The sequence below is a fragment of the Haplochromis burtoni genome, unplaced genomic scaffold (genome assembly GCF_018398535.1).
Source record: "Haplochromis burtoni strain Fernald_Lab_line unplaced genomic scaffold, NCSU_Asbu1 Contig_18, whole genome shotgun sequence".
In the NCBI taxonomy this organism is placed as follows: domain Eukaryota; kingdom Metazoa; phylum Chordata; class Actinopteri; order Cichliformes; family Cichlidae; genus Haplochromis; species Haplochromis burtoni.
Genome location: NW_024582379.1, coordinates 3,243,791 through 3,261,391, shown reverse-complemented (window position 1 = coordinate 3,261,391; position 17,601 = coordinate 3,243,791). Strand labels below are relative to the sequence as shown.

The 17,601-nt window shown below is 43.3% G+C and overlaps 1 protein-coding gene across 7 annotated transcripts in view; it reads right to left on the bottom strand.

Moving 5' to 3' along the window:
- smtnb (smoothelin b) overlaps positions 1-17,601 on the bottom strand; it is a 58,202-nt gene that overhangs the window by 22,944 nt on the left and 17,657 nt on the right. For 5 of the 7 annotated variants that reach the window (XM_014331680.2, XM_005916303.2, XM_042218390.1 and 2 more), the window contains 4 exons: positions 7,454-7,611; positions 5,919-5,997; positions 5,754-5,832; positions 4,630-4,703 (listed from right to left, as the gene is read on the bottom strand). In XM_014331680.2, coding sequence (XP_014187166.1) covers positions 4,630-4,703; positions 5,754-5,832; positions 5,919-5,997; positions 7,454-7,611 — 390 coding nt within the window. The other 2 variants (XM_005916304.3, XM_042218392.1) reach the window with 2 other exon arrangements.

Sequence of the window (17,601 nt, the reverse complement as noted above, 5' to 3'; positions counted from 1 at the left end):
CACACACACACACACACACACACACAGTCTTCAAATCACCAACAAACATACTCTTAACTCAAACTTCTGGAGACTTAAACTTTTCTACTAAAGGGCAAAATTGTCTTTTGTGGAGCTTCAGGTGTTGCTCGTCACTCAGCAGCTCATTTGAAATGATGAATGACATCACAGCGCAAAAATCACTTTAAAAGAGGCATCTGGGTTAAGAATAGCACAACAAATGCTGGGGTGGATCCTGAAAAAACATACAATACATGAAAATATAATACTTAAACCAGATTTACAGCCTACTATTACTGCCAAATGCTCCTTAAACACATTCACTATCTCTCAGGCATGGAAAGAAAGTGCACACACCCAACCGCACAATCGCACCGCAAACAGTTCCCCATGTGTAAACTATGTTATTCAAGACAAAAGGCTGGCCTGGTTGTTAACAGCAGAAGCAGAGTGAAAATCCTACAAATCACACCTTTGGTGTTTTAAATGGAATTTAATCAGTGCAATGTGTGATCCGTGCAGACAGAGGACCAACCACAAAGCCTGCTCCAAGTCAAACACAAGCAAGAGGCAAGAAAGAAACCCGACAGCTTTATGCTCTCTTGACTGTGACCTTCCCCTCCTTGAGCAGATCACAGGAGATAGTGGCTTGAAAGCAGAGGAGAAAATGTGATGAGACGCAGGCAAAAGGTGAATGTGGAAAATGCACAGCTCGGGTTGGGACACATGATTACATTTTGTTGCTAAAATAAGCCAAAAGGGGAGTTGAACTCCTAAATGTGATATTATAACAGTGTAAATCTACGTAGCAGGTGCCCTGATGTCACTTTTTCCAGGTTTCCATATGGAGCTAAAAGCAGAGCACAGACTCAGGGGCTCGAGAAAAAGGTTTTCTGAGCTTTTCTAGACAACAATAAATGTCACCTATACACTGCAGCAAGCCACAGAAACATAGCAGAATGCTCCTATAATGAGTCATTAAAGCGTCTGATGGTTTTGCAGGGCACAAACAGTCTCCTGTAATGAAGGCACTATGGTGCACTGAGGCGAGAGGATGCTCGCATCCTGAGCGCAGTCACCCAATCAAAGAGTCGCAGGGGGAGATAATTGTGTTCGAGCAACAAACACAATTAAAGAGAACAAGCCTTCCCTCACGTGCTCACCCCCCTCACCCTCTGCTGCTCCTACCGGGCCTCAGACAGACAGCCGTCATTTAAAACTCCCACTAAACCACAGGGAACATATTTCTCACAGACAGCGAGGCTGAGTGAAAAAAAAGGGGAAGATAAAGTGGAAATAGAGATCGAGACCAGAGTACAGGACCTGCTGCCAGCCGCCATGCTATCATTAGCGGCTTCGCTCTGGCCCTGATGGCTGGGACCTGACAGAGGGGAACCAACACCGACACCCTGTCGCTCCAGCCAATTGTCCCATACGGCCTCAAGCGCCTGTTTGTGTCAGACTATAATTGCAAAATCTCAACCTCGTAAACACAAAAACAACTGTCCTCTCCCGTGACCGCAGCGAGGCGTGGGCCATCTGGACTCCTCTGAACCCTCAACTCCACAAAAAACAACAATGAGAGCTCAGAATGAGACACAAGCACCTCTTTTACCAACCAGCTCACACAAGTGAGCTCAACTGTGGATTAACACGCCGGGTTTTAATCCATAGTTGGATTAAATGACGGGGTTTAACTTCCAGTTTTCCGTGGAAGTTAAATCCATCACTCCACTGGTGAGGTCAGACCCATTTGAGGGTCTTCCATGCCGCTACGTGGAAGAAGAAGAAGAAAAGAAGAAGGAACCTGGCGGCTCACTTTCCATTACGGCAGCCTGAGGAACCACACGCTCGGCTAACCTCCAACAAATGAAATACAATATCTGGAATGAAGCAGGAATCATCTCTGCATCACATATACACTCAGTCTGGAGTGAGGAAACCCGCAGAAGTCGTCAGACCAGAGTCTCATTCCCATTTTTACTTACTGCAGATCAGCACATGCCAGTCTAAGCTTTCCTTCTGGTCTTTTTTAGACTTTTCCTCCTACAGGACGCTTTCACAATTCACCTCTAAGAAGTCTGATAAACACTCTCTATTGCACATACTGGGGCTTGTTTTTGACAACTAAGGTTCCTTATTGTAGCAATTTTATGATTAAACAACAAACCAACAAGCAGCCTGTCTGAACTGAACACGCCTAGATAGTAAGCGAACCTGCAAACTTTCAAAGTTTAGTTTAATAAATCCATTTTAAAATCCAGCATTAAATATTACAGTTTCTGTTAAACTTGTTAAACAACACTTTGACTATTTGAATGGATCTTCATGCAAAACGTGAAAAGTTTCAGCTGTAGTTAGTCTACCTGTTGGCTAAAATGCGCACCGAGCGATCTAAGTGAGCAATAAACCATTAAGTACACATACCTGAAATGTAAACACAGAGGCAGGCACATCCCATTCTCCGCTCAGAAAGAAATGAGCACAGACTGACGAGGAAAGATATTTACATGCCTTTTCAGGACAAGGAAAAAAAAAAAAACAAAGGTTAAGAAAATGAGAGGCGTGTTTAGCCTGCGATAAAATCAGAGTGACATTTACCTTCTCTTCACGCGACTGACTGCCTCTCTCTCTCCCTCTCTATCAGCAGCAACCCTCTTGGAGTCAGGACGTCCGCTATTCTGACGCTCTGCTCCCGCAGCCACATCATACACACCCACGCACAAACATTTACACCACCACAAACACCACACACATACACATATAATACCAAGAAGCCACTCCCTTGACTTCCCCTCCCTCCCATTCTGTCTCCAGAGGGATCTGACCCCCACCACACTCAGACTCACGGACACTTTTACAGGTTAATGGGTTGCCTGGTTGACACATTAACTTCTGACACACTCTGCTCTCGTTTTGACTTCTTTTTTGGGGAGTTGTGCTCTTCAAAAAAACAAAAAGCACAATTTAAATATTTTGTGCCTTTATGTGTTGCAATAATCAAAAGGACCCTTTCTGTGTGCTGACATTTTTTTCTGCTACATACATATAATTAAAGTTTCCACGTGGTTACTAGAAAATGGGCAAAAGGAAACTTTAAGTGTACCTCAGCTACCCGCGCATGTGAGCATTAGAAACATTAAATTCTAAATGCGATCGGAATCTAGCATAAATACAGACAAACAGCCGTATTAACCTACTAATTAAACACCTTCGTTCATCATTTTGTATACAGGCAACTTCTTGAGTCCGGGCTCACATACACATACTGCATGCCGCTTGTGCCTGCGTGCTGCTTTTCAGGCCTATCTAAGACCATCTTCAACGGAACAATTGTAAGAGGCTCAAAGAGATCCGACGCTGTGATGTGACTGGAAGGAGCCCTGCTGCTGCTGGCTGATGTTTTTTTTGGCCCACATTCCCATTTCAGTACAGACTTTTAAGACTGCCGGGGCACAGCTGGTGGGCCGTCTGTCTGTCCATCCTTCCGAATTCAACCCCCGACCTCCGCATTTTCCCCCTCCCCCTCCTCGTCCATCCTCACAATTTCACCAACGTACTGTTCAGCTGTCTTGAAGGAAGTGAGGTAAAATAGGCTTGAGTGATAGGGCATCCTGTTACGCCAACATGCCATCATCACTTCCTAGCTGAGGAGAACACACACACACACACACACACACAGGAATGCAAGCAAAGCACAGGCTCCAGCAGACAATGGGACTGATACTAAAAGCCTTTCATTTCTCCCCCTTTGCATCTCTGTGGTGGGAAAAACAAGTGCTTTTAAATGAAACACCAGAACTCTGATAAGGTGAGTGACTGTATTTTTCCCCTCTTTAAAAGCACAGATATGGGAGGTGGTCTCATCACTCAGGGACTTAGTCTTAAGAGCAGTGGCTGCATACAAAAGGAATTTTCCCTATAGAAATCCTATCCACTGGAAACAGAGCTTTTATCAAGAAACTGATCACTGACAGCGGATAACCTAACGTCTCCTCCTGTAAGGCTCCGCTGCTCAGCCACAAGAGGGCACACCAGCTGTGAGGGACCTCTGAGACAAGGCAGAATACTCCAGCTAAAAGTAGTTGTCCGACAGATGTAACAGAAATCTTAAGAAATCCATACTTTAAAACTTTTTTTTTCTTCAAAAATGAGACAGGCTTTTCAGTTACATGTGTGTGAAATGACAGCACCTGGGAGACTCTCCCTGTCAAAAACAATTTTCCGCCCTCACACCAAAGTCAAAGCACATTTTATCATTTTCCTCGGTTTGGTCGAACCTGAATAGGAATATGTGACAAACACATTCCTCCCTCTGTGGCGCCTCAGGCATGTGTTTTTTTGTTTTGTGTGCAGCTATATTCCCGCTCCGGTAAGTGACTCAAGTCTCATTGTTTGTTGTTTTGTGCATTCTTCACTGCGGCAGCAGAGAAACCTCGGTGGTCACTGCTGCCATGCAACAGAACGTGACACCCGTAAACGGCCTCATGCGTAGATGATTTTTGTAAATGGAAGCTGACACCAGACGGTTTACCCGTCAGATATAAGTGAGATGTCAGGACTACACCAGCACAGCGCTGTGACATTTAATCGTTCTTCTTCCCACTCCAGTAACTCTGCAGTACTCACCCCAGTTCCCATGCTGCTCTGGGACTGCACACCCTCAGGCTCCAAGCCAGAAGTCTTCCCCCTCTCCACGACCACTAACAAACATGGGCACACAATAGAAATACAGTACAGGAATATTTAGAGCAAAGTAGATACCTTCTTATAATCTCATCTGATCTTAACATTCTGGTCATGTGTGATTTTAAAAGAAGAGGAAACACAGGGGGACACAAGTTAAATTGAAAATGGGTTGCTTTTTTGTGTGCGTGTATCACCCTGCACATACAGCCTCCTACGTGCAGTTCAATGTTCACACGGGCCAGACAGCACTTAGGCATGACAGGAATCCCCTATCTGGCCCAGCATCGTAGGTGGATCTGCCCTAGTAACTATGGCACTGAGCGCTCACACGTGAACATACTTTATGGCCAAGACAATGATAAGGCCAACTTACTTTTACTTTCACGTTCCACAATGAACAGCTAAGTTCATTTCTTTACCTTTAATTCTAGCACCCTCTTCTGGATGTGCACATGGAGCCTGGATGGCTCTTGAAGTATTGATGTCCAAGTGCTACAATGATGGATGCTGTAGCACATGGAATCAGTGAATGTGCAAGATAACTCTAAGCCAAAAGTGCATGCACGAGACTATGCAAAGGGCTTGATTTTAGGCAGTTTTTCAGCCTAGTTAGTGCCGTTGCCTCACAGCAAGAAGGTCCTGGGTTCAAATCCACCATCTGGCCGAGGTCTTTCTATGTGCATGTGTTTGCATGTTCTCCCTGTCTATTGTTGCACCAAGGCCCAGTATGAGAGAACCAGGGATTATTTCATAACAATGTAATAAATTTCATCTGTAAATGAGCAATAATTAGTCCATCTCTGGAATTTCTTCCTCTCTGCATCCTCATCAAACCAATTTACATCTTTTGCAACAAACCGCAAACATCTGAAGACTTGAAATTCTGACATATTTCCCTCTGGTGCATTTCTCTCTAATTACACTGGTGCAAATTATAGCTTGGTTAAACTGTTTGAGATGCCACCATGGCATGAAGACTGCAACACCCTAATTTGATTTGTCATTATAAGACAAGATGTTTCTGATTCCGCTCCGTCAGACAAGTGTTACTGGATCCCACTCACCCTGCTGCTGCTCCTCTTGAACTTGCCGAATGGCCGCTCGGATCATTCTCCTCTCCTTGAACTCGCTGGCTGCGTTGAGCTATGAGCAAACACATGCAAAAGCTCAGTGAAACTACAAAGTGATGTGAGACGTTAGCATTACTGATATTACGATACAATATTCACCATTTGCTGAAGCTCGTCGATGTCCCGGATTGATTGCAGTTTCTGTTTCAGCCCATCCAAGTTCTCGTTGGATTCTGACCTGAGAAAGAAACGCAAAGACATTTTAATGGATCTTCAACTAGTCCCCACTCACCATGAAACAAACTAGAAAGCCTAATAGTTTAAAATATCAGACTGTAAAACTTTGGCTCCTCTGACTCTAATCTGAAGCTTCTGCCCATATATTACAGGCAGCTGAAGGTAATTTGAAAGATAAAGGACGGTTTTCTTGGCAGAGAGAAAACCCAGAGGGAACACTCCCAAATCGAGCATGGAAGAAGTGATATTACGACATGACAGATTTGACAGCCAATGACATTACCCCCCACCCCCCTAAAGAAAAGCTGCATTTATTTTCCCTTTTTCAGCCTCATATTCTCCATTTCACTCCTTGCTTTTATGGTGGTTTCTATTACTCACATACTCATTATCCTCGCTTCTCTCCGCTCTTTGGCATTAAAAAGATGCGCAGCAATGCCGGAGTGGAATACTTCACATTCCACCACTGAGAGGCACGGGACAATGGCCTTTCCTCCTACCCCATTTCTATCCCACTTTCAGATGGGTTTCTGTGTCCTGGCATATGAATACGTGCATGCATGTGCAAAAGCATGCTTTCTTTAGCAGCTTCACTGAGGCACCTCCTGTGTTATTGTAACGCAAGTCATTCGAGAGCAGCACTGAATGGAAACAATCAGGGCCCCGTCACCACTCTTATATTAGGATTCGGCGATGGAGGAGGAGAGTGGCGGCTGATTCTGTGCGTCTGCTTCTTATCCAATAATGTCACTTCTTCCCTTTACTCCAGAACAGATGATGGGATTGTGGTGCAGTCTTGAACTTTAATGAAAACCTATAAAATATGTCGCAGATCACGTGGAACTTGGGATTTTTCTCAAATCATCCACACTTTGAGTTCCTGCTTGATTCTTGTTCCTTATTGTCTTTATTTAGCAAATGATTCGACCTTTTTTCCCCCTTTTGTCATCTGAAAGAAACTTGTTTCAATTTTGCTGTAAATTTGTTTGCTTTTCATTTTTATTTCTCTAGTCGGTCATTACTGGAGAGATTTCAAGAGATAATATTTTAATTTTACTCGGGTTTACCAGAATCTGTGCTATGTTTATGGCAACATAAAGTGATTCAAATAAGTAACCCATTAATCCACGCTGCTTAGCTGGATGACAGGTGCTGGAAAGTCTCTGAAAGGTAAATAATCAAACAGACTGCGATAGCTGATCTACGTTAATGTGACACATGACGGTGTGGGATATTTGAAAGTGAAAGTATTTATTGTAAAACAGCCACACTAGGTGGAAATTTTAGGGATGGGAAACTTTACTGTTGCAGTTTTCTCTCTCCTGTGATTTGCTAACTTGACTTTTCCAGAGCTTTCCCAGTGGAGTTGAAGATTGTTTTTTCAGCATTTCCAGTTCACCTGGCCTAGTAAACTGTAATCAGCACAGACATCTGTGTGTCTGTGTGTGCAGCTTCACCTGTGCTGGTTCTCCTTGTCCTCCTGCTGATTGAGGCGTGTGGGTCGAAATCTCTTGCTAGCCAGAGCTGCCTCCATGTCCTCAATCTCCCTCCTCCTCAGCTCCCGGATGGCTGAACGGATGCAGCGCCTCTCGTCCAGATCCACAGTTCCATCCAGCTGCAGACACCGTAATAAAAGACAAACAGAATAAAGTGCATGAAGGATGGAGGGCTGCACAGAGCGGCAAACATTTGGCTTGCAAAGTTTAGTCTTACGTTTGCATATCTGCACATATTCACAAGTAAATACAGCGCAGAGGCTTGCTCACATTTCAGGAAATGGCCACATAGTTACATGAGAGTCTGCAGGTAAAGAGTCACAGACCTGCTGACAGTGTAAGTACAAGGTGGCGAGCAGCACTGAGCGTAACACGTAACAAAAGTAACACATTACTGCGATCACATTTTATTTCACCAGTAATGCAGTAATGTGACGTTATAGTACTAAATTTGGTAATTACATTATAGTTACAATATGTTGTTACTTTTGGTCTCAGTAATTAATCCCAGCTCTCTCACACACACACACACACACACACACACACGAGAGACAGCGTATCCAATAAAGTTTGGGACTCAGCGATTTTTAATTATGCGAGCCTAATTGCGATTAGGTGTGACTGCGATTAGGATAATAAATGGTGTAAATGGTGTTGAGGAGTGTGTTTTGGAAGAGCTAGAGAATTAATTGGAGAGATTTGGGATTTTTTCCATGCATTGCAGATAACTTTGGATGACACCGTTATCATTTGCTCATGCAGGCATGGCTGGCATGTAGGATAAGCTTTTCACGCAACCTTCAGCTGTTTGAAAAAAATACAAATCTGGAATCATTGAACTCCAGCTCCAAGTATGTGCGCGTACTCAGTAGTATAATTAGCTTTCCCACCGATCTCATGGCTTGGTCAGACTATAGTTTGTGGTGACAAAGGTCATGGATGTATCCCTGGTAGGGCTGAGAGCGTACTGTGGCTCAGGAAGTGGAGTGGGTTATCTACTAATCAGAAGGTCGTTTGTTCGATCCCTGGCTCCTCTAGTTATTCTAGTTATCCTTTGGCAAAATACTGAACCCTGACTTCAGTGTGGTTTTTTTTCCAACAAGAAAAAAAAACGCTTAGATGCTTCAGATGCTCCATTTAGACATTTTGAGAGTTCAAATATGTCACGGATTGCCGGGGCAAGCCGTGTGGAATGTAGAAAAGGACCCAAAAGGCAGCAGCTCTGGTGCAGGTGAGTGTTTATTTACAGGGGTGTAAGTACAAACAGCGGTGGCGACAAAACATGAAACCGGAAACCTAAACTGGGTAAACGAATAAGACAAACCAGAATGAGGATGCAGGGAGGTCCGGAGAAATACATACGGGGAGACCGAGGGGAAACAACACAGACGAACCAGCCATTACTATGACAGAAAATACAACTTAAATACACTCAGAGAACACAGGGAGATTACACGCAGGTGGGAGACACAGCTGGGAGTGATTAACATGACGAGACCAGGGAGGCAAACTGAAAACACTCACATAAGACGCAGACCTTCACAATAAAACAGGAACACACGGGGGGGAACAGGGTAAACACCAATTAGAGGAGAACAGAACCAAAATTGCGAAGAGAAAACACAAAACGCTGGGTCAAAAGGACCCAGGATCATGACAAAATAGAGTAGAAGTTCCCATCCATGCACTGCTGGCTTATTTTCGAACATGTAGTAAAGAGTTATAGGGTCAGTAGGGTGATGGGCGCTTTAGAGATTTGCGATGACAAGTGATCAGAGTTCACTAATGTGACGAGACAGAGCGCAGGATTAGAAATTGGCCTGGCAACAGCTGGTGCTCAGCACTAAGGATGAGAAGTGTGTTTGTCTCCCCGGGTCAACACACTACTGTGGTGTCTTACCCTGTCTCGCTGAATGGCAGCCAGACTGCAGCGGGACCCAGAAAAGTTGAATGGCCCACTTAAAACACTGAGTGAGCCATTTCATCGCTCTGAGTGGCTGTTACTTAAAAGGCACATCTTTTCCTCGAGCCAAAGAGGACTAATTAAGGTGTTCAAGTGTGTATAAAAGCACACCTGCAGACAGAAACACCACTTCAACAAGACAGGCGCCTTCGTGTCAGCAACAGCCGTGAGCGCAGGGTAGAGAGAGCCCTCTCCTGTCAAACGGGAGATAAATCTCTCTTTTTAAAGCAAAAAAACAAAAAAAACACAACAGCAGGAACCTGTCAACACACGCAGAGAGGAACAGCTCCTCTGGCAGGCTTTTCTTATGAATCTCATGCTCACACACTTTAAGGTTTCCCGCTGCACCGGTTAAAACCTGCAGTGTTGTGACTCAAACCTGTGTGTGCCAACTGCCTTCTTCTGAAGGGAGCTGGATGTGGTTGTTAAGCTAAGCCCCACATGCTGATGGCTTGAAAAAGGGGGTTGATGTAGCCCCACTGCTAGGCCCATGGGAGGAAGAGGAGGAGGAGGCACTTCTCACAAGAGATGAAGAGGTCCAGTGGTTTTTGAGGTTTCACAAAATATGCAGCCCAAGCTACTCCGGCTCACAGGGGCTCTTTCTTTATGCTGCAATTTGTGGAAATTCAATGTGCTGAGCTGACTGAAAAGAAAGGGTAAGAAGAGAAAGTGCTCATAAACAGCTGGAAAGAAAGGATATGAGAAAGCAGGAGATGGATAATAGGTTATAGTAAAGAAATGGAGCGTTAGGATGACAAAGAAAAACGAAGGAGAAACTAGACCTGTGCATGACTAAAAATGGGCAGATGAGAGCTGGGTGGGAAACAGTCAGTCCTCGCAAAGGTCATTCCTCACATTCCTACTGACTCACAAGAGAAAAAGAAGGCAGCGAAATACAGCGATCAGGCACTGGGTTTGTTTCTAGCCCAGCGCAGAGAAACTATGACCTGGTGAGACAATGGCTGGTTTCTGATTGTGAAGCAGGAAAATGAGATCACATTCGCTCATCACTGGCCAGTGTGTCCTTCACACGCCCGTGTTACACTAACTCAAACACTCTCCCTCGAGTCATCCCTTACCACGCTGCCGGGCTCTGCGCTGAGCGAGTGTCAGGATGTGATGGTACAGCCAGTACTCTTTTCACCAAGTATCAGAGCTAACTAATTTATTTATTCATGATATAGAGCAGCACAGCTTCAACCCTCAATTCAAAGACTGTAATGTGTGCCTAGCATTCTCTAGCAGGCTCCAATTCAGCTTAAACTTAAAACAAAAATCATGAGAAATGATTAAACAGTGTGGAGAGAATCAGAGCATGTGACTTAAATGGAGGAATTAAAGTCATTAAGAGCAGACTCGAGCACTTCGACTTGACCTGCTCTAAAAACAACTTCAAATAGTAACGTCTAACATGTACAGGGGGTTTAAACGGACCAATCAGCAGACAGATGGCTGCTGGATTGGTTGCAACATTTATTTGTTGAATTCAACTGGCCAGTGCCGCCAAAGACTGTAACCCACTTTCTCCCTTTACATATCTGCACTTCCTCGCACAGGAAAGAAATGAGCGGGCTTAACCCAGACTAATAAAACACACCTTACACCTGGATGCTTGCCAAACAAAACAGAATAACGGTCAAAGAAGCAGAGACGGAAACATGCGCTTGGGGTAGTAACAGAGTCCAGTTGGCGCCTCGTGACAGCGGCCTTGACAAAGAGTGAGCTGTGTCATGAGAGCGGAGAAGGGGGAAAATATCCCTCTGGTTACACGCTGACAGCATCTCACACCAGTGACCGTCCCTGCAGGCATTTTTCAAACCAGACCACAAACCTCTGGCTCACCAACTGTCACTGTGGCTCCAAACAGCGACACAGTGACCCAGAAAGAGGCCGTTACACCCAGACAGAAAACGTTGCTCGTGCCTCTAACAAGACGCATGACTCAGAAATCGCACATGACGACATCGTCACACACGCAGAGTACGTTTTTACAGAAAATGATGCAGTCACTAAGACATCAGCGCCAGATATCAGCACCTTTAATGACTGCAGACAGTCATGCTGCAGTCTGGTCTGCTGTGCTGAAAGACCTTCAAGGAAAATGCCACCACACCTGTCAGCCTCACCTGACTCAGCCGGTGAGATCCAGGAGGAAGGAGGTGGATATGAGAGGGTGATGACAGAACAATCCTTGCTGGGAGACAGGTATTAGAGACATTACGCCATGATATTTGTGAGGAAACAAGGAGAGAGGAGGAGAATGACAAAAGAAAGTTGCTTCACAAGGGAGTTGGTAAAAACTTGCACTTGAAGTGTGCTTTGAGTCACTTCCTGCCAAGCAGCAGCTTTCTATGGAGTCAAAACCTCAAACCTCCAAAAGACATCCGACTGAAGCAGCTCAATCAATCACAGCCAATTAGAGAGCTCCTACGGTTTACCAGTAATCCCAACCAGCTGACGACATGCTCCTGAGGACAGGAGCACCCTCTGGAGTCATCTGGTACACATGAGAGACACAGGTTTCAATAGGACTATGTTTCGGGAGGCCAATTTAATTTATTGTGCCCGATATAGAAACTGCACCAGATGTGGTTAAACAAGGTGGGGATTTAAGGTAGTCACAATATTGGCATCAACTACATCCTAAAAACTGCCCTCTGTGGGTCTTGTGCTGTCAAAACAGCTTAGGCTAGGGGAGGTGCTGTCCCACACACTCAGATTTGGTTGGCTCAAGTGGAGGCAACTTTTCTAAAACCTGAAGATGTTACCAGACAGAGTAGCTTGTGACATCTTGTCTAGTGACATCAGTTTTAATATGTAAAACTTTTTTAAAAATTAGCCAAAAAAAAACAACCCTTTATCTTCTGTTTTTGCTTATACTTATACTTATATATACTTACTTATACTGTTTATTAACTGAGAGTGTTACATTCAAATGCCAAACATATTAGATAGGTTTGTTAGATATGTCAAAATGAACTCCTAGCATAGTCCCACACAAAGACAGGTTACTCTTTGTCCTACATTTAATGTGCTGGAGTCTTTTCACCGTAGCTGTAGCCTGTCAATCATGGACCCACAAGACCTCCAAGGCGACTTGGCAAAAATCTGTCCACAGACAAATCAAAGCCTGCCAAAATACTCAAAACTGCCTTTGTAGTAGTTCCCATGACCGCTGGTATTTTCAGGACTACATTTTGACATTGTGAAACATGTGAAAACATGCAGTGCTTAGACAGGATTAATATACAAATGATGTGTCAACCTCTATTCTTTTCCCAGCGTTAGATCATTGTTTGGTAATAACGCAGAGCAGTACACAGCCTCTGAATGTCTGAGCATCTTTAACAAATAGACCACTTATTATATGAAAGCTCTGGCTTTCAGACGTCTTTGTGCACTGGGTTGAATGGTAACACACAGGAGCCTTGATGGGAGGATGAAACGTTGCGTGCTGAAAATTTCTTCTTTTTTTTTAATTTTACATTTTTTAATTTGCCTGTATTTGTCCAAAAATATGATTTCTTCTGCAGCTATATATATTTAAATATATAAGAGGTTTGCATGTACTTTACAACACTAAACTCAGGTATTACAAGTATAAAAGTTAGCTGTAAAAACTGCATTACTGTTGAACAACGCTGTGAGAAGAGGTTCACAAAAGTTGGGTCAAACGTTGCAGCTTGTTTTGTGAACCACATCATTCACACACACACACACACACACACACACACACACACACACACACACACACACACACACACACACACACACACAGCTTGTGTAAATAAGAATATATGAAGCTGAAGGAGAATCTAAAATAGTAATAAATAATATATACGGAAAAGCTTGACATGGCATGCAAACGAAAAACCAAATACAGTAAATAAACAAACCAAAGGTTTTATAATTAAAAATTCTCCAAAACCAACATTTTCTTTGATTGACTCATAACAAATTAATAGGGGTCAAATTTAGTGTGAACAATATCACAAAAATGCATTTTCTGAAGAAACTGCAGTGTGAATGCTGATAGCTGAATGTCTTGAGCTCATATGACATATCTGCTGAATTTTAAGTTAAAAAATGTTGAATGAGCTGAAAAATACAGAATTTTTCACCTGAAAACAAAAGTGCAGAACTGTTGAAAGCTGACATTCACACATAAGAAGTTGAAAAGTAGCTCACAATGTTTTAAAGTGTAAATTAGAAAAAGCTGAGTAATGAGAAAAGAAAATTCAGAGTCAGAAAACATCTGAATGAATATTAAAAGTTCATATTCATTCTGAATGACTGAAATGTGATCCCTCTACTAACCTAACCCTATCCCTCTACACAGTTCAAAAAGTTTACATCTCTGAGCTTTGGAAGACACACTGTTGGAAAGAGAATAACGATGGCTACGTTTTGAGGGTAAAATGATGGCTGTAGAGCAAACACTGTGGACACAGCAGCAATTTTAAGATGAATCTTGGCAGAGTGACAAACAGAGATCATTAAGCAGGCAGGTGTGAGCCTGGTTGCTACAGCAACTCCAGCCAGTGGCACCAGACACACACAGACAGACATGCGCCCATCTGCTGCTGGTTTAAATAAACAGAAAAGTGAGCCCAAAACAAATGCTTCCCAAGAGAAAACTACAAGTCGTATTGACAAAATTCTTTCGTTGTGAGCGCCAGCAATGTCCAGTCTACAGAATTCTCAGTTTTCATGCCTGCGGAGTTTATTATATGGACGTGGCTATTAAAATCAACAAGAGCAAACCTGAAATTTTGCAACAGACAAAATTGATCAAAACCTGTGGGACTACATAAAGGATCAGAATTACCAGGGTCTCCCCATAGGAGAATTGAGGCCAATTTTACAAATTATCGAATGAAATGAAATCAAATATCAAATGCTCTGTACCACCTCAGTTCTTTGGGAATAGTGCATGCTGGCCTAAAACCTGGAAACATAATAGTTGTGAACCGCCATGAGTCTCCCGTCAAAGTCAAAGTTATTGACTTTGGGCTAGCACATCCTGTGTCTGTAGTGATTCCTGGTACCTGTGTGCACACAATTTGGTATGAAGTTATGCCTCATATTCCATATAATGAAGCAATTGACATGTGGTCTCTGGGGCTGGTAGCTGTGGAACTTGCTATGGGGGTGCCCCTACCCTGGGAAAATGGATTACGATGTTTTGAAATTCAGACTATGGCATGGCCAAAACGACCACAGCAAACAGCGCTGGACATTTAAGGCAGAAGAACAATTTCAGTATGAGACAGGATACCAATCCAACGACACTCGAAATATAACACTGGAGCATCTTGATGACCTCAAACAAGTAATCACAGTTAGAACAGGACCTGAAAGTGTACAGATTTATTGGTCAGCCTGATTAAACGGATGTTGGCCTTGGATGCAAACCAGTGCACCCTTGGAGGTTCTCAAGCATCCCTTTTTTGACCCTGGTCTGAGAGTTCCCCTTGCATTAAAATGAGAAGCAGAGGGGGACAAAAGTCTCCAGCATTGCTTCTTTGACCCCAGACAAAAGTGACAAAACCACAAGCAGGGGTTGGAAAAGGCAATCAACAGCAGAAATCCATAGCAAACACTTATCTACAATGCAAACCCAATACTCATTTAAAACTGATAACAACAGCTTAAGATTTTAACAAAAAAATTATTAAGTTGTTCCAATATTGATCACTTTGGCTTTTTTTAAAAACATTTTTTTTTATTTTCACTCCCCCCACCCCAAACAGTCGCGTCGCGGCTCAAAGGGAATCCTCTGATTGTTGGAGTGGCCAAATACTGTAAGGTAGGGGTCTCAAACTCCAGTCCTCAAGAGCTACTGTGTATTATAGTAGCTCTCGAGGACTGGAGTTATAGAGACTCTTGCTCTAGGGGAACTAGCAATTCTTGTGAAAATTTAAAAAAAATCCTTAAAAATAACAACAACAACAATCAGCAAATATGGTCTTGAACGTGGGCACAATTTTGGTGAAAATCCATTAAGTACTCACTGTTTCAAGTTCATACCAATATTCAAAGTGGAGCAGCGGACACCTTACCATCACATCGATCCTTCAATCAGACCTCAAACACCATGTTTACACTGGTAAATTGGATACAAATTAATTAAATAAACCAGCTTTAAGCATCAACTAAGTCTTGTCTGTAATTCTTCAAAAATAGAGAGCTACCCTTCAGCTTCCTAGTAGACAAACTGTCATGGTACTGGGTCTGGTGACCCAGGGTTCTTATGTTTTTGAGTTGTGTTAATATTGCAGTGTCAGTCATGTTTTTTTGTTTTTGTCTGTATGGGATTTGTGCCTATGTATAGTTTTTAGTCTTTAGGGTTCTGTCTCAGTTTCTTCCCTGTCTTTCCGTATTTCATGTTCCCTCTCTGTCTCTCCAGTCAGTAATGTCCCCATGTTTGTTTCTCCCCCGTTCTCAGTGTTAAGCTTATGTGTATTTGTCTGCTTCTCCATATTTTTCATGCTTCCTGTTTTATCTTGATAGTCCTTGTCCTGCATTCGATGTATTCAATTTTGCTTCCCCTTTGTCTTGTTATGTCAGATTAGCCCCCAGCTGTGTTCCCACCTGTTCCCACCTCTCATTATCCTGCCTGTCCTCAGTCTCCCTCTGTTTGAACATTTTCTCTGAAATTAAAATACATTTTCCAAGTGGCAATCCTTCTTGCCCGGATGGACTCTTTTATCTTGTGTTATAGGCTACAGCTTCATAGTGTTCATAGTAAGCAAGTCTCCGTTTCAAGTATGAAGAGAAGACTTCAAGCTGCAGGTTTGAGAGGACGAGTTGCAGCAAGAAAGCCATTGCTAAGACATCAGAAGAAGACAAAGAGGCTTGCCTGGGCCATGAAACACTGCTATTGGACTACTGTAGACTGGAAGAAGGTATTATGGACTGATGAATGATAATTTGAAATCTTTGGTTCGTCACACAGGATCTTTGTATGCCTTCGAGTAGGCAAAATGATAGTTCCACAGTGTGTGGCATCAACTGTTAAACAAGGAGGAGGAAATGTGATAGTCTGGATCCAGGATCGGTGACTGAGAGTGAGAGACACCCTGAACCCAAACGGCTACCACAGCATTCTGCAGCACCCTCTGGTATGCGCCTAGTTGGTGAAGGTTTTATCCTACAGCAAGATAATGACCCAAAACATAAGCCCAGTGTCTGAGACCCCTCAGACCAAGTGACCTTTTGACTCTCAGTGGGTGTGTGCAGGTCTCGTCTCATTTTGCTGTTTTTTTACTGAAAGCTAGGACTTGTACAGTTTTACACAAAGGTCTCAAGTATGTGGTTGTGCATCCATGTGTATGAATATAAAGGAGAGGTAGGGGGTACTGTGTTTTTGTGCATGAACAGAGCCCTAGAGTAATAATTTCCAGAGTAGACTTAGGTTTGAGTGCAGCCAGGCAGCTGATTGGATCAGTCCTGTGTCAAGTCCACAAGTGAGTGTGGCCTTATAAGGAAACACGGGATGCTTCTTTAAGCAAAAGCTGAAATAGATTAGCAGCTGCCACCGAGGAAGCTGGGCTGCTACTGACAAAACAAACAAACAAACAAACAAACAAACAAAAAAAAAACCCAGAGAAGTGAGGGTGAGTAAAGCTCAGAGTAATTTTAATTACCATATAATGCCCTTGTTGGTTTTCTTCAGGGCAAAACTCCAAGATTTAATGATTGATCAAGTGGATCAATTACCTCACAATGCCTGCATACAGTAGGTCTCCACACACACAGACAAAGATAGGTGGAAATATAATCAGGACAGCAACAGAAAGCCCTGCAAGGCAGAGGACACCTGGTTCTGGAGAGGAGGCAGTTTCAGTTGCCTTTCAGCTGAAAACCAAACTCAAGGTTAGAAGTCATTGTGTTACAGAGCACTCTGAGCCTCCATTGTCTGTGATGAAGAAAAAGAAGGAGCATCTATGAAATATACAGGTAAGTGAGGGAGAGATAACTGTGCATGTGCCAACGTGCTTGCAGCAAGTGCAGTTGCACGTGTAGGAAAGCTTAAAACGTTTTCAATAGATAGACCTGGGAAACACTGTCCCCCTTTACACTAGAGGTAGCAGCCACAAAGAACAGACACATAGAGGAATGCGCGGGGGCCACGAGGGTGGGG